General features: G+C 40.0%; 3 protein-coding genes across 5 annotated transcripts; 2 read left to right on the forward strand and 1 right to left on the reverse strand.

Annotated features, from left to right (window-relative positions):
* Positions 1 to 42: 42 nt before the first annotated feature.
* On the forward strand, positions 43 to 1,818 carry atg101 (autophagy related 101). The gene is made up of 2 exons (XM_049016087.1): positions 43 to 799; positions 953 to 1,818. Exons 1-2 carry the CDS (start codon positions 548 to 550, stop codon positions 1,355 to 1,357), a joined length of 657 nt encoding a protein of 218 aa, XP_048872044.1. The 5' UTR covers positions 43 to 547; the 3' UTR covers positions 1,358 to 1,818.
* Positions 1,819 to 3,561: 1,743 nt separating this feature from the next.
* On the reverse strand, positions 3,562 to 12,285 carry zbtb21 (zinc finger and BTB domain containing 21). 3 transcript variants are annotated; one of them, XM_049016085.1, is made up of 3 exons: positions 10,650 to 10,753; positions 10,426 to 10,513; positions 3,562 to 9,628 (listed from the first exon to the last, which is right to left on the reverse strand). In XM_049016085.1, exon 3 carries the CDS (start codon positions 9,621 to 9,623, stop codon positions 6,588 to 6,590), a length of 3,036 nt encoding a protein of 1,011 aa, XP_048872042.1. In that variant the 5' UTR covers positions 9,624 to 9,628; positions 10,426 to 10,513; positions 10,650 to 10,753; the 3' UTR covers positions 3,562 to 6,587. The 3 variants fall into 3 exon arrangements, with proteins under 3 accessions (XP_048872042.1, XP_048872041.1, XP_048872040.1); XM_049016084.1 differs by lacking the exon at positions 10,426 to 10,513 and having other exon boundaries at positions 10,544 to 12,285; XM_049016083.1 differs by lacking the exon at positions 10,426 to 10,513 and having other exon boundaries at positions 10,650 to 12,284.
* A 401-nt stretch (positions 12,286 to 12,686) lies between these two features.
* umodl1 (uromodulin-like 1) lies at positions 12,687 to 23,041 on the forward strand. The gene is made up of 17 exons (XM_049018412.1): positions 12,687 to 12,826; positions 13,295 to 13,537; positions 13,994 to 14,155; positions 14,487 to 14,593; positions 14,678 to 14,864; positions 15,963 to 16,103; positions 16,218 to 16,574; positions 16,841 to 17,098; positions 17,521 to 17,633; positions 18,186 to 18,396; positions 18,785 to 18,922; positions 20,582 to 20,907; positions 21,072 to 21,211; positions 21,405 to 21,641; positions 21,762 to 21,921; positions 22,065 to 22,149; positions 22,492 to 23,041. Exons 1-17 carry the CDS (start codon positions 12,751 to 12,753, stop codon positions 22,677 to 22,679), a joined length of 3,129 nt encoding a protein of 1,042 aa, XP_048874369.1. The 5' UTR covers positions 12,687 to 12,750; the 3' UTR covers positions 22,680 to 23,041.
* The last annotated feature ends 4,090 nt before the right edge of the window (positions 23,042 to 27,131 follow it).

Below are 27,131 nucleotides of genomic sequence, written 5' to 3' on the forward strand. Positions count from 1 at the left end.
AAGGAATAGTGTGCTGGGCGGCCATGCAACATTTATTTGATTATTATTATGATCGTCCTTGATTTCGGAGTAGTCAAATTATGTTTAATTACGTAAATTTCAGCTTTTTCACTTCACAGTCACAGGTGACATAACGAGCGACTCACAAGTGTTGTCTAAAAGCTCAAATTGACCCTTTCTACTTGCCGTACTGACGCTAGTGTTTACCGACTTGGCTTCGTCTATCCGGTTGTTAGCTACATTTTATTGCTGATATAGGAAAGATAAACAGAATATTGTATGGCAGTGTATTATGCGTATGGTATTCGTGGGGGGAAAGCTATAGCCCTCCAATGAATATATGACAATTGGGACATAAATAGAGGGTTAAATGTATCTTGTTTGAAAACTGACACAGTGTATAGGTTTTTATTTTTGCGTTTGGCGATCCAGTTCTGACCATCGCGCGTAAACATTTAGGTCGCTAGCTGAAAAGGGCCGGATATCGAAGTGGAAAGGACACTTTCCATTGTAATTTCCTTTTGCAGCTGCGAGGAAGCAAAACACCATGAATTGCCGCTCGGAAGTCCTGGAGGTGTCAGTAGAGGGAAGGCAGGTTGACGAGGCCATATTGGCCTTGTTGCACACTATTTTGCTGCACCGAAGCACAGGGAAATTTCACTACAAGAAGGAGGGCACGTACTCCATTGGCACAGTTGGTACGCAGGACATAGATTGTGACTTTATTGATTTCACTTTTGTACGAGTGTCGTCTGAAGAGCTCGACAGGGCCATCAGGAAAGCGGTTGGAGAGTTTAAGGTAATTTACTGGTACTTTAAAACTTATCTGGTATTTGTACAAGTGATTTAGTCGTTTAATTAATGTATAGACGTTCGAAATTAGAAATGAATAATTTAGTTATATTGTTGAACGTAAATGTGTTATTTACCCTTTAGTATTTGTAATTTTCAGGAAGCCCTGAGCAACTCGGGCAGTGATGGCATGGGTCAGATATCCCTGGAATTCTATCAGAAGAAGAAGTCCCGTTGGCCTTTTTCAGACGAATGCATCCCCTGGGAGGTTTGGAGCATCAAGGTCAATGTTGTCAACCTGGCCAATGAACAGGAAAGACAGATATGCAGAGAAAAAGTGGGAGAGAAGCTAGGTGAGAAGGTTATCAACATTGTGGAGGTGATCAACCGACATGAGTACTTACCCAAGATGCCAACACAGTCTGAGGTGGACAATGTGTTTGACACCAGTCTGAAGGATGTCCAGCCATACCTGTACAAAATCACGTATCAGATCACAGATTCACTTGGCACGTCTGTGAGCACTACGGTGCGCAGACTCATTAAGGACACATTGGCACTGTGAGGACGTTGATTCTCGTTGACTTACTTCTGTGTGTAGGTTCATCATCAGAGGCAGTGAAGGAAAGTCACAGTGTGATTAAGATTTGGGATTCCCAAATTCCTTCATAGGTAAAACCCTATATATAGGTCACAGATCCTCACTTAAAAAAACTATTGTAAATGCAAGCATTTTAAGTTACTTTTGTATTTTGTGGAAGTGAATACTGGATTTTATCCATTATATTTTGACCTTGTTTCAACAGACATGCTCTACATGCCGAATAAAATGTCTATTTGAAAGGGTGTAACTGAACATAATCCTGGAAATGGGAAAAACACTGTTTTAAGGTTCTGAGTATTTTGTTACTGTTGTAAAATACCTTCAAATTGCTATTATTAAGCTAATTATATGTATGTATTATAAAAGCAACTTTATTCAAACTTCGAAATGAAACCTCAGAAATAAAACTGATTGCTTTTGAAGTCTTATTTAAATATTATTTGTAGATAAGTTCCTTCCATCCAATCATTTTTAAATAGTTTATTCCATTATCTAATAATAAGTTATACTGAGCTTGCAGCCTATTCCAGGAAGCACAGGGTACAAGGGAGGTGACGCCCAGGATGAGATGTTGGTGCATGGCAGGGCCCACACACATTACACACTAAGGGGTGTTTCCGGACTGTGAAAGGAAAATTAATTACATTATATTCTAGAATTAGGAACTTAATGCAAAATAATAATCCATCAATATATTTATTTAAAGGTAAGCAGTTTTATTTAGTTGTTAAATTTAAAGGGAAATGCTAGGTTATTGTGCCAATTTACACCTGTAACAATTATGACAAAAATGTGAAGTGATTTGCTTTATATGAACATATCCAGCTACCAACAACAGATATGTACTTCTGGTGTGACTTATTTGCAAAATGTTGTCTTTGCATTTGTGTAAAATATTTGAATGCAGAGGGTAATGTTTGTGAAAACGGCCCTCTTTTAATCCTACTGGTGATTTCCAGTCCCTCTGAATTCCCCAATGCCTCATCAGAGTAGACAACATCCCCAAATGTACTTCCTGATTCCTAGCCAAGAAATTAGTCACTTCTTGTTCAGGCTGGAAAACATCTCTATGATCCATGGCAATGACCATCTGTTCAGAAGCGGCACTCTGTTCTCACTGGCATTTTTATGTATTTACCAAATAAAGTGGCTGTTCATCAGTTCATCAGGATGGTTTTGGCTCAAAGCCGCTGTGGAAGTTCCGTAGCCATTGTACCGTAAGGGAGTTCATGTGCAAGTGAGTATTCGGCAGACTGTTCGCTTGTATGAATCATGTGACTGACCATGTGATTATCGCTTTAGCTAGAACACTAAACAATGGAAATTGGCATCACACATAGAACAGGGTTGAAACAACACTGAATCAGAACAAAACATCAAACTATACTGTCTCAGTGAGTTGCACTGTAGCCAGTGGGACTGGGGGTTTGTGAACTGTGTGCATGTTTCCTCATCTTTGTACCAGTTTCTTCCCAGAATTTGAAAACATGCACTGGGTAAATTGGTCTATAAATTGCAAGTAGTATGTCCTCTGTGATGGACCAGCATCCCATCCAGTTTACCCTGCCCCATCTGTTTTCTGAGATTGACCAGATTGATAAAATGTACATTTTATTTAGCAGATGCTTTTTCCAACAAAACACACATCTTTGGAAGCTGGGTCAGCTAGTTCCTGGAACAACTGGAGGTTAAGGGCCTCGGTGAAAGGCCTAAAAGGGAATTCACTTATCCATCCATGGGATTTGAACCGGCAACCTCCCACTCAAAGGTGCAACACCATGACCCGCTGAACAACCCCCCAAGATATGTACTGCCCACTACAAATTCATGTTGATAAAATTCATTATTTGGACTGCAATTTTTTCAGGGAATTTTCATAAACCATTTGAAAAGCCATCTATTTTTAGAACATCCTACAGTGACAGAAAACTCTGTTTAGGTTTAGCTAATTAGCTGCTGCTGTAATCCAAAACAACTCACATTTTTTACCCATGTAGTCAGCTGGATACTTTACTGGAGGAATTCGCAGCATGTACCTTGCTCAAGGGTTCAACTGCAGGCCTCTCCTGGATGCCAAACCAAGGCCAGGGTGTCGGCTATATTTTCAAGGACATCCAAATAAGCGTAATTAAAAAAGTATGAGTAAACAGCAAAACGGCAAAACGTACATAACAGACACTCTTTTATTTCAGTAGCTAAGAAACAAAGCACACAAACAGTAGAAAATAAGCACTAAGACAAACTGGTGCCAATTCTGAAGCCACGGTATTACAATTTGTAGTATTACAAATATTAAAATTATTGCAGTGATACTACAGTACAACCAAAGAGTTATTTTAGAGGAAAAGAACACACACCTGGAAAACTGAAGGTTGTACAAATGCTGTCATATGCATTGCTTAAAAAAAGTATCCATCTATCCATTCAGTGTCTTTCGGAGTAGACTCAAAATACATCAGAATAGCCTATTACAAATACAACTGTAATTGATCATTTACACTGATTAAATTAACATCAAAATATTTCAAATATCTCTGAAAACTGACATATTCGCTTAGGTCGAGACACTGTAAATTATTTCTAACATCAGGGGTAACCTGTAGCTCACTGTTCAACTTCAAAATCCACAGAAAAAAAATTTACAGGTTGGTACATTCAAGGAAATAAGTACAAATTGAACTGTACATCCTGTATATGTGTCCAAGGCATGACATTTGCAAAATTCATTGTGCAGGATACAAACATTAATGCCTGACATGACAATTTGCACCAGAAGTATACTGAGGTACAAACTTGATTAACAATATTTCACATCAGTTCCAAAAAAAGATAAAAATAAATAAAAATAATGAACTGGTTTCTGTATGTATGTTTAACTTGCAATCATTCTGGATTCAAGCTCTTCAATGGGTTGCTTGGGCAAAAACTCTCCCTCCAAAAACCCGGGCACTGTCACTCTAAGGCATACCAATTTTACACCATCCTGTTACATTTGAGAGAAAACAGAGCTCTCCACACCTGTATAAATTAGTCCAAGTAAAAACAAATATATTACAAATCTATGTATTATACATGCTTCTTTTAATCAGTATCAATCTTAAGAATTACTTGATTCAGGACCTCATAATAAACACTTGCATACAAATGCAATTTAAAAAAAATCTGTAGAACAGGACTTTATAAATGTAAATATGAATAGAATTAAAGCAACAGACCCACAAATATATATATATATATAAGTGCTAAGAGATCTACACCACTCATTAGGAAAGTACACAAAGCAAATCAGATTGAATGGTTTACAAAAGAACACGACATATGGCATAAATTGGCATGTGTGTGATCCTAATTTTATCAATTTTTGAGGTCAGTTGCTGCTCAGGTACAGTATAGCCAAAAATAGGAAAATCCAATGTAAGCCCACCAACTCAATACTGAATTAATTATAGCTACTTGTCTGAATGGCTTTACATTTTTTTGTTTAGGAACACAATCAAAGATTATATTCCATTAAATGCAATAGGCATTTAAAAACAATTCAAGCTGTAGTACATGAATGAGCCAGCCAATATGGAAACATATTTATGCGTTTCTCAGTTTGTGCAAATTGCAAAAAAAAATAATAATAATCATTAAATTCCTGTAGTTATTGTTATGGAATAGAAAAAGCTTAGGAGGAACAGTCTTCTATAATATCCCACTCCACAAAATGTCCGCAAATTAAAATCTAAGGCACTATTTATTACTTTATGGTAAATAAGTGAAGTAGAACTGTCTCAAAGCAAAACAGGTTTGTCATAATTCATTGAAATGGAATGTGTCAAAGTAACCCCAAAGGTTGTACAGGGAGTTAATTTACGGTGATGTCATACTCTCTTGCACATACACAATCAGCTGTATAATTTTTCCATTTAGAAATTAACATCCTCCTTTTATTTTGAAGCCAACAGCTCATTTTAGCCAAATTACATATTTTGAGTACATTTATGTAAATATATCATGCTAATATTCAGAAGTAAAATCACATTCTGACAGGTTAATTGAATAAATTACTTCATGGGATGTATACCCTCCAGAAAAAAACATTCCAAGAAGAATTTATTTGGCGATTCTAATTAAAAATTTTCTATGACAGCCAATATCCTCAAAATAACTAAAGCTAAATAATAACTGCCAAAAAGAGTCATTTCTTCTGTACAAGTATCTGGGATTTCTGTCAGCACACAAAATATACAATAAATATTGAACATGATACGGTATTTACTGTTCAACATGTAATGGCTTTTTCAGATTGCTAAAAAGTGCCAATTCTTCCACAGAGCTAAGACTGCTATTCAGAAATAGCAAAAACTATTTTGTAAAAATCTTTACACGACCCGAGACAATTGTTAATTTGCAAGAGCACTTAATCAATATTAAGTTGCAATGATTAAAGCACTTTCTTGTATGAAATTAAAATAATAATAATAATAATAATAATAGGCTATAACAAGTAGAGTTACATGTAACTCAGGCGCTTGATTTCTGACTTTTCAAGGCAAATTATGACACAGGAAGAGGGACTTGGAGGCAAGCAAAATGTACAAATTAACTGCAACCGCCAGACTACATTCAACTGCCACGGAAGACGCCAACCTTTAAACACCTGTAGCATGGTGATGATAAGTTTTGGTGGTAAGCCAACCACAAACTTGCCAGCAAAAAAGACAATAAAAGCAAAAGGCAGCTTGAAATAATCCATTATATGATTATTATATGATTTGGTTTAAAAATCTTTGCTTCCCCTTCGGATTTAAGTTAAAGAAATGAATTTAGCAACCAAAGTTTTGTTCCTAAAGCATACTCTCAACTAAAAGATCAAATAGTTCCAGATAGTATTTTGAATTTAAAGCACTACTGTGAGGCTAGTACAAAATGATGATGCTTTTCCCATTATTTTGAGAAAAAGATCAAGATATTTAGGACACTCTTATTGCTGTAAACGAAGTAACCAGATTTAAACTCATGGACCTTTGCTTGAACATACTAACAAAAAGTCAAACAAAGCCTTTCCAACCTTAAACAGAACTTAAGTGTCAGGATTTTCAACAATATCATCTTAAAAGCTTTCAAATTCATCATATGACTGCCAAAGCTGCTGCATGTATCCAGAAACCTACCTACGGTCAGATCTCAGAAGCCTGGTAAACAGTCAAGGATTAGTGTGGCTCTGCTCATGGCTCCACAGGCTGAAAGCTGTCTTAAAGGTTCTGTGACAAAGCTTGCACATGTATTGCCTTTTAAAGGTCAGGGCTGAGAGGGTAGGTGCGTGGTAGAATAGGGTGTCTGATTCCTGAGGAGTGAGGGGCTTATCAGCGGTGTCTCCCATTGGGGGAACGCTGCCATCTTTCTTATTTTGCTCAGGAATCTGTGAGACGGAGTGTGCCGAAGTAGCTGGCTCTGCTCCAGGTGAGGCCGGTTTTGGTGACTCTGCTTGAGGAGCCGCAGGTCCAGCTACCGGCAAGGATGGAGGTGGAGACGGGCAGGGAGAGGACATGCGTCGATCTGCGCACTCCCTGGTTGGCGGCTCCTCTGGAGCGGTCATGTGGGACTGGAAATGACTCCAGAGGCGGAAGTTGGTCCTGAAGGCTTTATTGCAGATGTGGCAGATGAAGGGCTTGATGTGGCATAGCAGCTCCTGATGGCGCTCTAGCTGCTTGTGGGCACTGAACAGTTTGCCGCACTTCTCACACGGCCACACACCAGATTCCTCCACAGGCATCTCAACAGATACCCGTCTTGCCCGCTCGTCCACTGCCTCCTCTTCTGGCTCTTCCTTCACCCTCAGCTCTCCTGGTTCTTGGGAAGCACTTAGATCTTCTGGCATGAAGGATGACTCTTCCGAATCAAACATGGCCGGCCCCGAGGAGTCGCTGAAGGTGACGTCTTCTTTGGAGGCCCCGACACCGATGAGATCTGACACTTTGCTGCCACCATCCTGAACGCCGAGGGTCAGCTGTTCCTTTACATTCATTATATTCTGATTGTGAACCTCGACTTGGTGCCGCCAAATACTGAAGGAGGATTTGAACGTGCGCATACATTCCAGACATGTTAGCTTCTTATACTCACAATGGGTCTCATGTTCCATCTTCACTACTGGGCTTGAGAACCGAAGGCCACAGTATGGGCAGACGGTTGCATGACGGCACCCCCTCTCATGATCTCCCTGCTCGAATAACGATGACAACTTCTCGTTGCAAAGCCTGCAAGGGTACACATCTTTGTTTTTCTCTTTTAAATGTGCTACCTCGTCCTCCTTTTGGGTCAGAGCGTCCTCCCTTTCTGTCTGAGAATCCATTTTCTCACAAGGGTGCATCTTGAGATGCTGCTTGAACTGAGACTGAAACAAAAAAAATTTTCCGCAATAAGGGCACATGTAGCTTTTGGACCATGTTCTCAGACCCCTCTTGTTAAATGACTGAGACTGTAGCGTTCCCTGCTTGTTTCTCCTGAGTTTCATGATTAGGGCTTTTTTAATTTCCCTCTCTCGAACAATGTCAATCAGCTTCCTTTGAAACTTCTCATCCAATACTGTGTATGAGCTGGAGGATGGAGCTGGGTTCTGCATGATGCCATGCTGCGTCTGGCAATGGGTCCATACTTTGAAGTTTGTGTGGAATCGCTTATGACAAATGCCACAGGAATAGGGCTTCTCCGGGTTATGATACATATTCACATGACGATAGAGTCCGGCATTTGACCGGAATACCTTTAAACAATTCCAGCACTTAAACATTTTGCTCTGCCTTGATTGTCCCAACTCACTCTCGTCATTCAAGTCAGAATTATGAGGTGAAGTAGTCTGTGCGTTATCACTAGTTGCAAAGTCAGATTCACTACCACCCCTGGACTTTTTTAACTGATTCCTTCTACTTTCAAGTCTAGCTTTTCTTTTCCCAGAATGTTTAAAAAATCCTTTGGGCCCTTCATCAAAATTGAAATCTTTGAAGTTAACTGGTAAACTATCACCAACTGTAATCCGGATGATATCAGAAGGATCTGCTAGCGGGCTACTAGGTTCTGTTTTTACATGGACCTCAGTTTTATGAACATCTTCCTCATCATACTTATAATAGTTCCTGGATGTAGAACTGAGTGGCGCAGTCGCAGTTGAATTTTGATGCCTTTGCTCTGTGAGGTCCGTGTCGGTTGTTTTTTGTGAGGCCATTTTGACTACAGACTGTACTCGACTTTGCTCTTTACTGAGCTCCAAAGCTGGGGAGAACACTGGAACAGGGCTGTCCATTGACAGGGATCTGCGCAGAAGGCTTTTTATGAGTGGTCCACTTCGGTCAACGGTCTGGCTCGATTCACTTATTTGGCCAGTAAATGGCTGTTTGGGGTTATAAAGTGGAGTTACCGGTTCCTCTTTAGCAATTACAGTGCCTGCCTGTACGCTGCTGTGCTGGATTTGAGACTCACTGAGGGAAACCGAAGAGGTTAACTGTGGTCGAGTGGACACTAAGTCCACAGCCTTCCCTCTGACGAAGGTGTCTGGTGCACTAGATCTATTGTCTTGGCTCCCTGTGGTTTCGATAGAACTTCTATGGCTGGATGTTGTTTTCCTCAATGCATCTCGTGGGCGGTCATATTCTGAAGACTTACACAGGCCTCTTGCAGACAAACCATGTTCATGTGTCACAAGGGGTGCCTGGACTGATGCTGGTTTTCCGTTACGATTTAGGCCTTTGAAATGGGAGGAACTAGAGGTGGGCTGATTGCTGCTACTCTGGCAAACGATGACGCTCCTCTTCTGGTAGCGATTATCATCCTCCTCAGAAAAGGACGTCCTCTTTCTGGAGATGCTGTAGGAAACCTGAGGCCTGGTTGACATGATGTTAGTCAGAAAAGGGATTCCTAAACTGTATCCAAGCTCCTGAATGGCTGCCAGACTGCCTTTGTCCACAAACAGAGATGAAGAATATACATAATTCAGGACATTCTCAAAGGCCTCAGGCTCACAAAAGTCTAACTGGACCATGGTTTGGGCCTCCGAGTTATTCCTGGAGAAGAGGGACTGGAAGTACTCACTGCTTGCAGCGAGAACATTTTTGTGTGCCTCATATTTCTGGTCTCCTACAATCAAGATGACATCACACAGCTGACCCTTGAGGCGCTGCTCATTGAGGACCCCCAGCAGGGAGATGGCATGGGCAGGATTAATGTAATGGACCAAGCTCTCCATCGTTGCTGCCAGGATAGAAACAACATAAGCATTTCAGCTTCAGTATACTATATACAACATTTACTTAAAACAATAATTTTACTTGTATATGACAGTACTTCATAAAAATTCATTATTGATGGCTATTTCTAAATTATTTTAGGTATGAGCAAATAAATGTGTGTGTGGGAGAGTGTCAATACATTCAATGGGGGTGATTTACATAATTAGTATTTCAGGGTAAAAAATATTAAGACTATGCATAATGACAACTGTACACCAGATAAATGTTAAGCTTACTAGAGTTTCGAAATTCGGCGCAAAATCATTTCACAATCGTTAAAAACACTTGGATTAGCAGTGCGGAACATATTGTTCAACAAAAAAAAGGAGGGGAACAAAAAGAATTCATCTAATTTTGGGAAATCAGAATCATTCTCCCTTAAATACCAGAAATGAATCATTTTGTGATTTGCCCTCTCTATTCGTATTACTATCACTGCAACTCGTCGTCAGTGCTTGCAATATGAATATGAACGAAAGGTTAATCCGAACGCCTCATATTTCCGCATGCTATAGGTCGCTTCACAACACAACCACATATAACTAACCGCATAGACTAGGTTACCCAATACAGCAGATAAAATACAGATCGTCTTTTTACGTTTTTATTTAAATGTAATCGGTTTTAGTTAGAGTGAAAAGACATAAGCACATCAAGCTGATCATTTAGGGTGCTTTGCAACGCTTTAGAGGATAGTACAACTACTCAAGCAGTGCAGCGCCGAGCCTAAAACCCAAATAAGATTAGACAATCCCTGACCAGAATGCGTAGTGCGCGTGCGCAGAAGACCGCGCCTGGCGTTTCTCAGCGCGCAGACTCAGCATCCGAAACATGTAGCGACGGGTCGCTAGTGAGAGGAGAAGGAGAAAGGAATCACCTCAGAGTTACGTCAGGAAAGGCCGCTTTTCCCAGGACGGCGGCTAACGGGACAACGCGAGCGGCATCTGCAACTGCGGCCGGAGTCACGTAGTATTTCAACTCACCTTTTCGACTTCTTTTCGGCGCCCGGGACAGCCTACAACGGGCGCCGATGTTAGAATTGCACCGAGCGTGTGGCCGTCGTGATTCCATCCATTTTGTATTTGACGTCATCCCACATCGGGGATGAGCTCATCGTCGAGAACGCTCGTAACGTGCGCCGCGCGCTGATAGGCTGCTTCCTCTGCGTAGGCGTGCGTGCCGGAAATGACCACGAGAGTGACAGAGATTTAAAACGAGGGCAGCTTGTGCGTGTACAGTAAACCCCTTAAAGGGACAGGATGTTGTTTAGTCTCAGCATATAAATAAACTGGCGTACATCTTGAACGGAAAGATGTGGTCATTGGGCGTTCCTGTTCCATTTTGCGGCAAATATCATTACGAAGGAACTTGCCTTACCAGAAATGCTTATTATAGTAGCGCATACGTGTAGAATTTATATGCGAGCTACGATTAATACATATAATCAATTTACATCAAGTAGCAAAGAAATGTCACAAGCATTCATTTGAGCACATTATGAATTCTCTTGCTGTTCATTATACAATGTAAATAAAAAGTTTACAAGGTAGAACACTGACAATAAAACAAATTCTGGAACTTCTAAAATACGTAGGATTTGGATGTGTATAACACTCATTCAGGCATCATTAGCAGCCGTCCTTATAATCGAGTCATCAGCTCTTCACCACTTCATTGCTTCCAAGGTATACAACAGTAGGAACGCTGGGAACTAGCAAGAAACATGCACATACATGTTGATTATGGTTCTTTTAATTAGGATAATGGTTAATTACACCACAACAAGAGTCACTGAATCAAACTAATTGCCAGATGCAAATAAAGTGTAACTAATGAACTATAGTAATGTTGTCTTCAAATTCCAAATGACAAGCTGCTTATTAGAGAATTATGTTTAAATTTAGTCATATATGCTTTTGGATGAAATGTTGCAAATACTACATCGACATATTAGGAAAACCTGTAGTTGGAATGTACCTTTAATTTCCTAAATAATTAATTTACTTTAGAACAGTGCAGAACTGTAAAGAAATGCTTTGGTGAAACCTACAAACACTGCATTTCATTAAGATCATTAGATCCTCGGGATGTTTTCCAAAGTTCTTCTAATTATTGTTTTGTTTTACAGTGTGCTATGACACTTATTAGCAGCTAAGCTACTAGTCCAAGATGTTGATGACATATAATCAAATTAACTCTGAAACTAAAAAAAAAAGAACACCCACAATACTCCTCAGAGATTTCCCTATGCTTATGTAGTCCACAGTGTAATAGAGTAAGAAAAGACTGGCAATATGAACCCAATACGTGTACTGATGAGTAAAATAAACATGCATATATTGTGGAACAAATAAAACAAAAAAGGTTAAAGTGTGAACCAATTTTGTTTTCGATTACCTAAAGTAGGGAACGAGAGCCATGAACAAACACTTCTGTGGTAACCTAGGTGAAAACCTAACCACCTGGGACTATTAATCCAGGTTTCCAAGCTAACATTCTGCTCCCTGTAGCATTGTACATGCAGACAATTGCTGTTATTGAAATTACCTACTTACAACTCCAGGCACATGAAGAGTAATCTTGATATGGTAAGTAAACGCAGACATGAACACAGCCTATTCAAAAAGTCACAGTTATACAAACATTGTACTATATACAAGTACTATATAATCAAATATTCTTTTATACTCTGTTTAAATAATTTCTTTATACCTTTTTATCCCTTCCTGGGAATGTACTATAGTGAGTAAAATTTAATTAATTAAATTTAATTTATATATATATCTAATTAATTGCATATTTTGTTTGCTGTAGTATAGGCCACATAAGCTGTTGCTAAGGGCTACGAATTCATTAGGATCTCTCTAGAAGATTGGGGCACTTTTCTGTGTAGCTAACAGACAGGTGTGGCAGTGTGACACAGTGCTCCCAACACAATAAGCTCCAGGGAGTTTGATAGGGAAAATGTTCTGAAGACACATGCAGTGGAACGGGCGACCAGCAACACAAGGACAACGTGAATCATTCGCTTCATCTTAAGGATAAGGCATATATGGTGTGATACAACGTTTTTAATCCTTCAGAATGAGCTGGATCCTTAAAACCTGGTTTGCTGCTTCCTTCTTTGGGCTTAGTTTAGAACACGACAATTTTTTTCAAGGTAGGTGGGACAGCTTGCAAAAGGACTACTTCTCCCTGCACTTATGATCAATCACATCAAAAACAGATTTCATATTAATTATCAGTATTATGTATGGTGATTTGCTAACAGCTTGACCCTGATTTTCCTATCCCCCTCCTTAAATTATTTTGGGTTAAGAGATATTAAATAATATGAATTAACAGTTAAATTAATAACACATTTTAAAAGGATGAAATACAACTACACAATTGAACTGAATCTAAGGCATCCCATAAACTTTGCACCTTCTATATTGTTTGCACTTTATGTACACTGTCTGTAAATAAGGTGTCTTTTATATTGTATTTAATCTGTAATGTTTCGTTCTATTGTTCTGTAATGTACCGGAGAGACACCAACTGCCAGAAACAAATTCCTTGTGCGTGCCACACACACACTTGGCCAATAAACCTGATTCTGATTCTATGGTTAATTTTTCTTTTTTAGGATATGAGTTATCTTCATCTGGTTACCACTTATGTTCTGAAAATCTGACCGAAACCACCAGCAAGGTGATACCCTATCAGATATCCTATTCCGTCCGCATGCCATGTGGAGGTTGGCTGCCCTGGAAGATGTGTCAGAGAACACTCTATAAAATGGGTTATCGCACTATACACTTCACATCGACAAAAAGTACTTTCAAATGCTGTGATGGGTATGAACAGGTTAACAACTACTGCGCACTGCGTGAGTATCCCTTCGTCCGCCTTTGAAACTGATGCAGTGCTATTGCAAACCTATACATTGTTTACTACTTTTGTGAAATTACTTCTGATTTTTCACCATCTCACTGTTTTTTTCTGCATCTTAATGTTAACTAACTTAATGTTATTAACCTATACGGACACTAGATGGCGTCATCGAACAAGTACAAGAACATTTCTCAACAATACATTTCACCCATTGTTCAACCATACACGCAGATATAGAGATGTCAGTTAGCCTAACTGCATGGGATAGCTACCTGGAGAAAACCAATAAATCCTATACACACAAAGCAGATGCAGAATTCAAACCCCTAGTTCTGAAGGTCTAAGACAACAGTGATACCCACTGATCCACCATGCCACGCCACACTATACACTGTTCTCCATTTTTTTTTTTCAAAGTGATGCTGAAAACGTGTTTCTGTTACAATGTCAGCTTTCAGTCGGACTGTGGAGTTCACTGCCAAACCCGGGCACTGCCCTGCGACGCAGACAGGAATTTGGGGCCCTCGGTGTGAATGGGACACAGATTGCCCAGGATGGCAAAAATGCTGTGAGGCTAACGGCTACTTTTACTGTGCCAGCCCTGTGGCTAGTGGTGAGTATTTCCACCTTAGAGGGCAAGCTGTTCACTGCAATGCATCCAGCATGACGTAACTGTTAAATATAGCCGCTTTTCCATAGAAAAACACACTGATGTATATGAAAACTGAACTCTATTTTAATTACTATATAATTTAGGCGTAAATAGTGCCACTCAGTGGTTAATACCATACACCCTAGCAGCATTGCTGTCTGAATTTAGCTGGATTGTATGGAATTTATTCTGACTTGGGTGAAAGAGATTATAGGAACATAACTATAACTCATAGATTTATTAACGTAATGTAAATTAATGAGTTTAATGTGGGTGTGAACTGTATTTCAAGAACGAAGATGGTGCCTTAATGTCTCCGTTGTTGTGAGGATGAGTTTCTATGACATGCATTCTTTGGACAAAGCAATCCTGAACCACACCAGACTGTTGCACTCTGTGGTACGTACTTCGCTGTTTGTGCGTATGGCTGATCCTTAAGAAAAACGAATGCTCCACGGAGACTGACTGTCTGTGTCTGGGCAGATAACAGGGGCTCTCGGCCTACCTGCTGTTTCCGTGCACCATGTTCATTCCTGCTTGGAGGGCCCCTCCAGCACAGCCTCCAGGCTGTTGGTGTGCTCCTCCCTGGCCCTCTCCCTGTCCGAGAGTGCCACACGACTGCAGCCTCTCCCCAGCCAGATTGAGGAGATCTCCGCAGTGGAGGTACAAGGTATATAATCTACGGCAGGTGTCCAGCAGACATACAGCTAATCAGCAATACTACTATCTGGCCTAATAATAAATGTACCAATTACTTCCTACAATTATTATGTTGCATTTTGCTTTCAGATTTCATGTTTGATGCACTTACATTTACCGCATGGACGGAAAGCAATACCAGCCTCTGGATAACGACAGTATAATTTTATTGGAAATTGCATCTGTCAGTTTTTGCTACTTTGTCAAAATGCCTTACCCACGGTTTTGACAGGACATTATTATATGGATTTATACCATCAAAATAACTGTGCCACACATTAAATTAGGATAGCATTTTTTACACCTGGTTTAATGCTGCCAGAAACTGCTGCCTATAATTTTCAGCAGGATAGCAATTTTTTGCACATCGTTTTATGCCGGCAGAAACTGCCATCTATAGTTTTCAGAGGGGAAGTAGTTTTTTACAACTAGTTTTATGCTGCCAGAAATGGCTGCCTAAAATGTTCACTAGCAGATTTATTTTAATGTAATGCCAGGGTAAGAATGTAACGTCAAGCTAGTTTAATTCCAGATAAAACCTGAACTTAGGCTAAATCTTATTAGTGGTTATTGAAATTAAATATTTTTCCTTTGATAAAAACAAAGACGACAATAAAATATAGTCTCAACAAGCAAATCAAATATATGTGTACCGTCGAGTTTAATGGTGAAATCTGGTCCCATATTTATGGAATTCAGTATTTATGGAACAGTATATTAACAATCATGTAAATTGTAACAAACTAAAATACCAACAAAATATGAATAACGTGCAAGAAAAACCACGTTAACACACAAGGGTAGCAAGAATGTTCAGACATTGTAGTCGTGTTATGTGTTTACGCAAGCGCTTGGAAGCAGTTTTTGTCGGGTGGAAAAAAAGGGCAGAACAGCAACACAAAGCTAAACCTCGGAACATCAGGAAAGATCTGCTTTCGCCCCATTCTCTCTGCTTCCCCGCCAGTCATTACAAGTTATTCAGTCATTCATGTGCAACCTCTGAGCTTTTTTTTCTTTCAAAATAAGGAAAATAAAGACCTTGTATACGTTACGCTGGTGTTCCACGCAGATACGGATGAATGCGCCGAAGCGGCGCTCAATTGCTGCTCGCCGGACGCAATCTGCATCAACACCGAGGGCACTTACCGCTGCACCTGTCAGCCGGGGTTCATCGATATGAACGTCAGTAATGCAGGTGTACACTGTCGGGGTATGTCAGATATAAAATGAAGAAAATGAGCGTTAGTCCTGTACGAAAAGTCTGATTGTTATTCTTATTTATAAGCATACCTATGCGTTTAAATATGCAAAATGTTTTTTCCAGCTTCCCAGCGGCCCACGAACAGAACACGCAGTAAACTGGCAAGATTAAACAGCAATGAAGTCATCGTGGCCTCGACACAACGCACGCAGGATAACCTAACCGGGAACCATATGCTGCTACCCAATGCGTCTGACCCTTGGATGACACAAACTACAGGCCCTCCAGAACTCTGGGCAATACATTCGCCGAGTTCTCAGAGCACGGCATTGACCATGAAAACCGGCACCTTGTTGCTTCAGGGCACCCCCGCCAACCTTCAGTCCTCAAACTCTACCCCCAATTCCAGTTCAGACACTGCCTCCTTCAGGAACTCCCCCCCTGGAGTCACGCCGCAGCATGCAGCACCGGCTACAGGCTGTATGCAATTCTGTGTGGCTTCAGTTAAAATAGGTTATGAGAAATATACCGAAATAGAGATCAAATACTTAACATGCAACTCCGCGGTGTTACTCTTTTGAAATTTGCATTGTCTGTATGAGTTTAATAAGACAGTTTGCCCTTGGAATTCATGGGAAACACGAAGGCAGTACATTGTTTGTGTGAACATACCATATAGACATAAGAAGGTTAAGCCTGTGTATGGTGTTTGCATTAGCTTTTACAGCAGCTGTGTGTTTGCACAGGTCCGGCGGCCATCACCAACGTGATGCTGGTCAACGTCACTGGCTCTTCCTTCTACGTGACCTGGGCTGTGAACTCCACGGCCAGTCACACTTTCCGAGTGGAGGTGCTGGAGATGTCGGTTCTGGTGAGCATGACGCAGACCGGTTACCCCGCTTGGGGAGTGACTGGCCTGGAGCCTGGGGTACTGTACAGTGTCTGGATCACTCCTTTGGCCTGCGGTGCTCAGGGTGTCCCGGTGAGACAGCATGTCAGGACAGGCAAGTGTCATAAATCAGAATTCAGCGGACGTCATTGTACATGTACAGACACACCAGTTGTGATTTGAGGCCTGAAGTACACAACGATATTACAAGACGCAATATTACAAAAACACTTCACTGTGCGATATACACAGAACTAAAGAACACAACAGAAATGACACATTTACAGCAGATACAGTGTGAATATGTTAAAAAAAATGATTTGCATAGCAATATGTGCAAATGACGGCAAAGTGCAAGGGAAACAGTTGCTCATTGGAAATGACATACAGACTAAGCATGATGTGTGAAAGTGTTTATTATAGATTATATGATAACAAGTTTAGCATATCAAATACTTCAGTAAAATCCCCTAAATTTAAATGTTGGACCATGCAGGAAGTGAAGTGTCTACTCTGGCATGCATTTCACATCCGCAGCTGCGCAAACCATGTCAGCCACGGCCCGCTTGAGCAACCTGGTGTTCAAGGAGACGTTCCTGAATCTGAGCAGCCAGGACTACATCAGTTTCTGCCACTCCTTTAAGAGAGAGGTACGGTGTTGGGCAGTAACATGAGATCAAAGGTTCTTCCAAAATGGTGGGTTCTGAAGCAACAGCTCTTGGTAAAAGATCAACTATTGGCTTTGACAGGGTTGACATTTTAAGTTAAAAAAAAATAAAACTTTGAAAACTGGGGTGTCATGATATTTTTTTGGTATCACTTTACAATAAGGCTCCCTTTTGCCACTTGTAAGTGGTAGTAACTCATTAATAAAAAGAAAATTTATTTAATATTATCTATTGATAATTTACAAAGTGTTACAACCTAATTAATGACCAGATTATAAACCATTAATAAACTCTTCATATGGGTGTCCTTATTGTAAAGTGGCACCGTGTTTTTTTAAAAGGTACTTTTTGAAAACTGGTGAAAATTGACTGATCTCTATTAAAAATGACCATAGAAAAATGAAAAAAACTAATTCATTAACAATTTGGAAACATTATATAAATGTGTTACATTAAGTGTATCGGTGTATCTTTACAGAATTACTAGTTGAAGAGTCCTGTCTCTAATGCTGAAACTGAGCTATTATCCAACAGATTCTGTCATCTCTGTCCCCGGATATCCAAGCCCTGGTGAATTCAAGCGTCGTCAGGATTCACATCTGGGGCCTAGCCCAGGGCAGTGTGATTGTGAACTTCGGGATCGTCTTCTCTCCGGATAACTCTCTGAACATCACGGATGTGTCCCATTCTATTCTGATATCCCTGCAGAGCAGTAGCCCGTACAACTTGGAGTTTGATATCACAGGTACAAGTGGTGGCTGGTGGTTGTCTGTTGTTAAAGCCTAAATTATTCATTTAAAAACCTGGCTTGAAAATGCTGAAAATACTATTTGGATAATGATTCATAATAACAGGGCGGTCTGTGACTCTCTGGGTAATGACGGCGTGTCTTTGATCAGAAGGTCAGGGGTTCAAATCCCAACATCAGCTGAATGATTTCACTGTTGGGTCTTTGAGCACGATCCCTAACCCCATATTGCTCCAATGACTGTTTGACCCTGCTTACTCAGTTGCGTGTTGCTTTGGATGAAAGCATTTGCTTATTGAATTTAAATAACACATCAGCTTCTAATACTTTCAAAGATAATAGTACATAATGAATAGTGAAAGAGTATGACCCCTTTTGTCCGTAGATTTTGATGAATGCTCCCAGATGGCAGATGACTGCTCAGCGTTTGCGACCTGTCAGAATACATTGGGCTCCTACACCTGTGTATGCAATAAGGAGTACAGGGACACTAATCCTGATTGGCCAGGCCGTACCTGCGCAGGTAGGCTTTTCGTGGAAATGCAAATCCTACTGCAGCCTTCGGCAGCTTACTTTGTTTCGTATTAAGCCACATCCAAGTTTATCCTGCAGGACTCTACATTCTGGAACATTCTCCTGTGTTGTCACAAGGAGTGGTAAATAGACAGTGTGGCCAGGCCCTATAATTACTAATACAACTGACTCACAGCTGGGATGCCTACATTGTACCCTCTACATCTAATGTGTCAGCACAGTTAGACGCTGTTGGCCATAGCATTTCCATGTGCTGCCTATATTTGTTTCAGTCATTTCCCTTTGATTGTCAGATAGTGATCCCATTTCACAATTTACACTGGTAATTCACTCCACTCCCTGCCTCACCCTTTGGAATTCCATTCAGCATAGTTTTTAAACACCTTTAATCAGTCTTCTATATAAAAAAAAACTGATTGCAGGCACTTATCTTCTCCGTTCAATTTCTACATACTGTTTTTTTTTCTTGAAAAGGTTTGGTAATTGAGGGTCTTTCACCAAAAAGTAGTAAATTCCATTTAAAAAAAATCAGTCAATAGACAGCAAGTGGCCTCATAAAATAATCATTTCAGGGCATTTAATTTGCATGTTTGTGCCACTCCAACTAAGAGATTAAGGCAGCTGAGGACAGTATTTATCCGGCTGGCTTCTCTTCAGCTATGCATGGAAATTTTTTATTTTCAATACTAGTGCCGACTCAGACAACTGTGACATTTTTAAATTGCCAAAAATGGCTTGTAAAAGTTTGTCGCCACTGGTAAGTTAAACTTGTTAAGCTTTTAATTTGCCAAGGCTTCTGTGCAGTACCTAATACTATGACAGATGGAAATGAAATGTAACATCAAAGAGCCTTAAAAATGTACTGGTGTCTTGCTTAATACCAATTTATGGATACCATAAATTCCTTTAACATTAATGTAGACAATAAAATTTGTATGGTAACATCACACGGTGTAAAATGCAACTCATTCAATGTTATCAACATGGTAAATCAGCCCACCCTATCCTCATGCGAACATTACACCTTATTTACATCAGCAAATAAACTGAAATGCATCTTTGTAGCTATTTAAGGGTGGTGCCATTTGTTTTCCAAAGTAATGAATATTCCAAAAACAGTTTCTATGTAATAATTTGAAAATACTATTGTCAAGGCTGGATGGAGTAAACCCTGCAAAGACATGAAAACACCAGGGAGATCACCAGAACGTATATATATACGATTATGGCATAGAAACAACAATGATTTATACAGTTATGTGTTACTAATAGTTTTTTTGTTGAATATTTTGTACTTGGACACCATAGACACCAAATTAAACTGAAGAGCTTAAGGTCGTCATAAACATGCAATAGAATGGCCCAGCTGGATCACATGACAGCAATATTCACGCTATATAGACTACAGACTCTCTATAATAACAAAAACAATAGTAATAAATATAATAACAATAATAACAATAATAACCAGCAAACAAAATACATAATTATTGTTGTTTTGTTAATTTTTTGTTTCTTTTCTGTGCTAATGCCATTTTTGATTGTCACTGTCAGGAAATAATGCAGACTGGCAGATCCATGTGCTTGTTTAAGAACAGATTCTGAAGGTGTAATGATTTCAGTTTTCATTTTCTTCTTCCCCCTGCAGCCATTGCTGTGACCACGCCTCCATCACCGCCAGCGACCACAGCATCCACTGTCCATGCCGACTTCGTACCCACAGGAAATTCTCCCAAAACCACATTACCGTCACTGGAGTATCACACACCTGGGCTATCACTTGCGGAGGCCATCGGTGTCAAGTGCAGGGCCAACAAAATATCCGTCACCATCTTGAAAGAGTTTCTCCAGGCCAGGAATATCACAGAGTCTTCTTTGTACTTAGGAACCCCAAGCTGTGGGGTCTCGAGGGGGAATGCAAGCCATGTTGAACTGACAGCTACACTGGGCATGTGTAACATGGAGTTCCTGAATGTAAGTTTGTGATTCAGCATCACCACATATTCCAGCAGAACAAATATACTGTTCTCAATCATTCAGTGACACTTGATTCATACCTCTATCAGTACACATGAAGAATTGTGCATCACTTTGGATAAAAGTGTCTGCTAAATAGATGCACTATTTTTCCCTTCCAGAACAACACTCACAACATAGCACAAATAAAGTTATTCAATAATTTGAATACTGCTCCGGCTCGGAAAACGGTCCTTGCCATGCCAGTCATGTGTATTTTCAGCAACAGCATGCTTATTTCAACTGGATACAGCCCTATTGGGTAAGGCGTATGTTCCCTGAATTTTCAATATACTCGACCCTTCGAGGAAATCTATAAATATGTAAGTTAAGAGAAACATTACATTATTTTGTGAACCATGTTACTAAAATACATCACTGTTATCAGACCTTCTCAGACTTTAGCTGTCTCTGGTGGGGGGGTTTGGTATTTGTATTTTTTTTGTCTCAAACAGGTACAATATGATTAAGAACGTGGTTGAGGGCACTGGGACCTTTTATGTGAGATTTCAGCTCTTCAATGGCAGCAGCCCACTTTCTCAGAATTACACACTGTCCCCCAATGATGAAGTCATCATTGAGATAGGAGTAAACTCTACGCTGCCCCAAATCAAGATCATCATTAATAATTGCTGGGCTACCCCAAACAGTGATCCCTTGGACTCCAAAAAATACACATTCCTGGAAAACAGGTAATACCTGTTTTTGATCTGGCAGTAAATTGTCTTAAAAGAACATTACCGATGTAAGGTTTGTGACTGATTTGACCTTTTTGCCAGTATATCAAGATGTACATATTTCTTTTTCCTCAGTTGTCCAGTCTCAAAAATGTCCACAGCGGTCCTCGCAAATGGGAATTCCAGCACATCGCGACTTGCCATCCGTATTTTTTCCGCTGTGGACGAGAGTGTCATCTATTTGCACTGTCAGATTCAGATCTGCATTGAGACTGAAGCAACCACCTGCAAAACTGTGAGCAGAGCTGACATTGATTTGCATGTGGTTTAAAATTGTCCTGACCGGGATAAGTGGCTATAAGACAAATAAGTGGAGCAAAGAATAAAAGTACAATAAAAAAAATTATTATAAAATTAATGATCTTTCTGTTTCACCAGGATTGCCTGACACGCTCTGGAAGGTATAATAAGATGGCTGGAACAGGCAGAGCTTCATGTGGGCCCATCTTTAAGGCTCCAGCTGGTAAGTATCCTTGTCCAGCCAGTTTGACCAGGCTGGAGAAGATGGAGGAAGTAACAGAGTAGAATGATCAACCATGTCAAAGTCTGCACTCAGGTCCCGAAGTATGAGCACAGTCCCATTTCCAGCATCGGTTGCTATTTACAACTCCAGTAAAAGCAGTTTCGTCATTTCTGATGTGCTGTGCTGTGTCCCTGCCGCAAACATCACCTTTAACCGTAGCCGATCCAGGGGCGTTGCCTGACCCTGCTTTATGACACTAAGTTTTCCTCATTTTTATGTTTACTTTTGATAAAAAAAATCCAAATAAATGTATGTAATCTCTAATGACACTTTTCCAAACAGTTTCAGGCAGCACAAACGTGACTGGTTTTCATGACGTGGGCTACATCATCCTGGGGGTTGGGCTGTTTCTGCTGTGTCTTCTTGTGGTGCTGGCATCCGTCTTCTACTACAGGAATCGCATTGGACGTTACACTTTCAGTTTCAGGCCCAAGCAAGAGAAAGTTACCTACCATATTTTTGACACATAAATATCTTAAATACATAGTACTTCAGTGTAAATGTAAGTTGTTCTTAGAACTAGTTATTGTTACCTACGTTTATGGGAGGTCAGGTTGGCATTACTGAATTTATGTATAATATCTATAATATAAAACTATCATTTTAAATGAATATTTTTAAGTCAAAATTTGAATATTTATTTTTGCATATACCATTAAATGTATATCAGTAACAGTAATCAATCCACAATGTAGCTAGATCCTAATGAACCATCATTGCTGGTTTTTGGTCAAGTGATGCTCAGAATTTGTATGTAGGATGTACTGTAGAAACATAAATGTAATGATACACAACATAAGGGTCACAATAAATTGCTTCACATACAAAAAAATACAGGCGCTGTTTGCTCGTTTTCTACAAGTGTGCTTTTTTCCTCTTTTTTGGTACAATGTGAATTTAAGAATTTAATTTTGGCATTGACTGTTTTATGTGCTTTCAGCATGTTACTGCTGTACATGGAAATGAGTCGGTTTAGGGATGTCATCTGTACTTATAAATGTCGTCAGCTAAGTCAAACGTGAAATTCCTCTGAGACCATGCTTATTACTGATTAATAGCATGTAAAAAAAACATCCAGTAAAGTGACTAGCAAATCCTGCTGTGTAATCAATCAAGCATAAAATACAATTCACCATTACCACACAATACAATATGAATAACAATCATGATTGTATATAACCTGATGTAGACTGTTTTATCTATCTATCTATCTATCTATCTATCTATCTATCTATCTATCTATCTATCTATCTATCTATCTATCTATCTATCTGTCTGTCTGTCTGTCTGTCTAGCTTTGCATATCAAGTAATTTGGATAGAGCAGTACATGCGCTCTCCGTTGCCCTTGTTGTTTGAGATTACCAGGAATAAAGAGGCAGGGCCAGCCGCACTGCTGCGTGTTGACTGTCCTGTACAATTGAGGAAGCTCTCTTAGAGTGTCATAAACTGAGATCAACCGAGAGCAAATGAGACACTGGCTAGTGAACGAGCAACAAGGATGCAGGCGCTAAATTGCTTTTGGATTTACCTGCTCACTTCGGTTACATGTAAGTAGGGTGTGTTCTCTCTTCACGTGTAATATGAAGTTATTTAGGGTTTAAGTGATGCATTAGTTTATTTTTTAATGTTTTTGGTTATTGTTTAAGATGTTACACAGGATTCTCATGAAGTAAGAACAGAAAAAAAATCAAATAAATGTTAAAAAGTTCATTTAAAAAAGTAATGCAGATTTTTGACGTTCGCTGTAAAGATATAAGGGTAGTCTACACTTTTATCTGGAGGAATTTCACAGAAAAATTACTGACTGTATGTTTGATAATGACAAGCATCCATCACAGTAACCACTTAATCCCACCTGGGGTCGCAGGGGGGACCAGAGTCTATCCCGGGAACGAAGGGCACAGGCAGGAACCAACCCTGGGCAGTCGCCAACACACCGCAGGGCGCATACACACACAGGGCCAATTCAGACTCGCCAATAAACCTACCCCACCCGCTTTTGAACTGTGGAAGAGCAGCAGAAGCCCCAGTGGAAGCCCACAAGAACACAGGAAGAGCGTATGAACTCCACACAGAAAGGACACGTGATCGAACCCAGAAACTTTTTGCTGTGCGGCAGCAGTGCTAACCACTGCGCCGTGCCACCCTAATGACAAGCATTTTATATTTAAATTTATGTTTCATCAGGTATAATGGACATTACTGAGTAACGGAAGGTTAAATAAGTACACAGTATGCAACTGTCACCCCCATTAACTACATAAAATGTACATTAGTTTTGTTCAGTTTTCCATCTGTACATGTATATTTACCATTTTCTTGATTGCTAGTCCCTCTTGATTCTATAGTATCTTGCTGAATTTCTTATCCTGACTGGACTGGTCAGGATCCATTTCCCTCCACTTGTCTGTTGGATTTTGCTGAAAGCCCAGCCTGAGTTTTAAAAATAACATCCTGCTACCTGGTCGGAATACGGCCTTATAGTGTACTACATTATGGTGGTAAAAATAAAATGGCAGAAAACAGCAAACATATGTGACCCTCCAGCACGAAACCGTGCGGAAGTCGCATAGCCATATTTTTAGATATTTTTTGAGGATTTTTTTGTGCTCTTTCATTTGATACCATAATCCTAATTTCTAATTTCTGACCCAAGTGTACAGTTTTGTGCTGGAGGGTCACAATTATGAGGGAAAGTAATCCCTGCCGCCCGTACTGCGCAGAGGGTGGGTGGGGGCGCGCGTCAGGAAAGCGCTCCGGGCACGAGCCGCACGTTCATCGTCCGCTGATTATCGATGGTCGTCGCGTGAGGAACCGTAGATCTCAGAGCGCGAGGCAGCTTCTAGCGCTTTAACGTCCCTGTTACCCGCGTGCTCTGCTCGAGAGCAAAAAGAACAAAGCTCTTTGTGATATTGTGGTCCTCCAGCACAAAACTGTACATTTGGGTCAAAAATTAGAAAATAGGATTATGGTATCAAATGAAAGAGCACAAAAAATCCTCAAAAAATATCTAAAATACGGCCATGCGACTTCCGTACGGTTTGTGCTGAAGGGTCACATATGTATCTGGTACTTAATATAAAAAATATATAATTTATAAAAAAGAGTCTTGATTTCTGTTGAAATGAACACACTCTCAAACCCAGAACCTTTTCGAAAGCAGTTTCAAAAAGTTTTTTCCTAGGAAAGAGGCAGGCCTTACATTATCCCTCATGGGGACATTTTGATATATGTTTATTACTAATATTACTGTTGCTGAAGTTATGGATTAATGGCCAGGGAGATTCTGGTGAAGAAGCATATTTGCAAAAGTTATCATGTATGAAAAATGAGAAAATAGAAAGAATGTGCACAATAAACGTTCTGTTTGTACAGATGGACACATCAAATAATTTTGTATTTTACATTTACAGTAACAATGACACACCTGATAAGATCAACTGTGATTACAGCCAAAGAATTATCTGGCAGACATTCAAGGACTATGGCATTTCTAAAAGCAGCTCCTAAAACTGCCTTTCAGTTAGATGTGGCAAAACCATACAAAGATGGAGAAGGGATGTTTGAAAGACTTCGAATTAGAAACACACTTAATAATAGGATTAAATTTCAATGCTCAAAGAGAAAAAGAAGACATAAACGCTGCCTAAAAAAATGATGTCTGACTCCTGCATCTCATGTAAATAAGACCACAATTAAAGTCATATCAACTACTGAACAACAGGGAAAAAATATCTTAATTCCAGTTTAAATCAAAACTATGCATCATCTGCCATTGTAAACCGAGAAGGACTAAGGCATTCAAAAAGATCAAGAATAGCCTTAACTATAGGGGATTCACCGACATCTATGACACAATCATCATCAACAACAAAGAGAGGAAAAGCAACTACTTCTTCAGGAACTTCCATTCTTATTCCTTCAGTACAAACTCAGACAAGAAATTCTTCAACTTATGTCACAATTGTTTACTCTGAGAATCTTAATTGTTTCTGCTTCTTCTCAAACTCAAGCTACATCTGTTTCTCTTTCAGCAACATCAATAAGCTCAACTTTTGTTACGACAAGTGGACTAGATCCTATTGAGGCCCAGGGAACCCCTGTGATTACTGCAATGGTCACTGCCACTCAGCAACCAAATACTACTGAACATGTGACAACATCAGAAATGACGAGCACGTTAGAGACACCACATGTGAGCGCGGCAACACTTTCCACAGAAACATCGCAAATCACAAGTGACGCTACAACAGAATCTGCATCATCTGCTGCCACAGCATCCATTAATGTTCCACAATCCCAGACAACAACAATGGCTTCTCTGGACAGCAGTGGTACAGCGACAGCCGAGACATCATCAATGTTTTCTACAGCATTATCTTCTGTTGCTCCTTCAGAAGTAACACCTTCACAAACTTACTCAACAGCATTGCCAACTTCTTCCCCATCTGACATCACAAACGTTTCCTCTGACAGAACTGCAACCACACAAGAAATCTCAACTCTTTCTCCTTCTCCTCAAACTCAAGCCACATCTCTTACTCTCTCAGCAACATCAGTAACCTCAGCTGTTGGTACGACCGCTGGAATAGATACCACTGAGACCCAGGGAACACCTGAGATTACTCCATTTGTTACTGCCACTCAGCAACCAAATACTACTGAAAATGTGACATCAGAAATGACGAGCACGTTAGAGACACCACATGTAAGCTCGGCAACACTTTCCACAGAAACATCGCAAATCACAAGTGACGCTACAACAGAATCTGCATCATCTGTTGCCACAGCATCCACGAATGTTCCACAATCCCCAACAACAACAATGGCTTCTCTGGACAGCAGTGGTACAGCGACAGCCGAGACATCATCAATGTTTTCTACAGCATTATCTTCTGTTGCTCCTTCAGAAGTAACACC

The sequence above is a fragment of the Brienomyrus brachyistius genome, chromosome 6 (genome assembly GCF_023856365.1).
Source record: "Brienomyrus brachyistius isolate T26 chromosome 6, BBRACH_0.4, whole genome shotgun sequence".
NCBI classification, from domain to species: Eukaryota; Metazoa; Chordata; class Actinopteri; order Osteoglossiformes; family Mormyridae; genus Brienomyrus; species Brienomyrus brachyistius.

Bases quoted from the DNA above. Each gene is read 5' to 3' on its own strand.
- zbtb21 (XM_049016083.1), bottom strand. From the start codon at position 10,758: ATGACGTCAAATACAAAATGGATGGAATCACGACGGCCACACGCTCGG. The intron at 9,629-10,649 runs GTGAGTTGAAAT...CTATCCTGGCAG, and splicing joins GCCGAAAAGAAGTCGAAAAG to CAACGATGGAGAGCTTGGTC.
- atg101 (XM_049016087.1), top strand. From the start codon at position 548: ATGAATTGCCGCTCGGAAGTCCTGGAGGTGTCAGTAGAGGGAAGGCAG. The intron at 800-952 runs GTAATTTACTGG...TGTAATTTTCAG, and splicing joins AAGCGGTTGGAGAGTTTAAG to GAAGCCCTGAGCAACTCGGG.
- umodl1 (XM_049018412.1), top strand. From the start codon at position 12,751: ATGAGCTGGATCCTTAAAACCTGGTTTGCTGCTTCCTTCTTTGGGCTT. The intron at 16,104-16,217 runs GTATGTCAGATA...TGTTTTTTCCAG, and splicing joins TGCAGGTGTACACTGTCGGG to CTTCCCAGCGGCCCACGAAC. The intron at 18,397-18,784 runs GTACAAGTGGTG...TTTTGTCCGTAG, and splicing joins CTTGGAGTTTGATATCACAG to ATTTTGATGAATGCTCCCAG.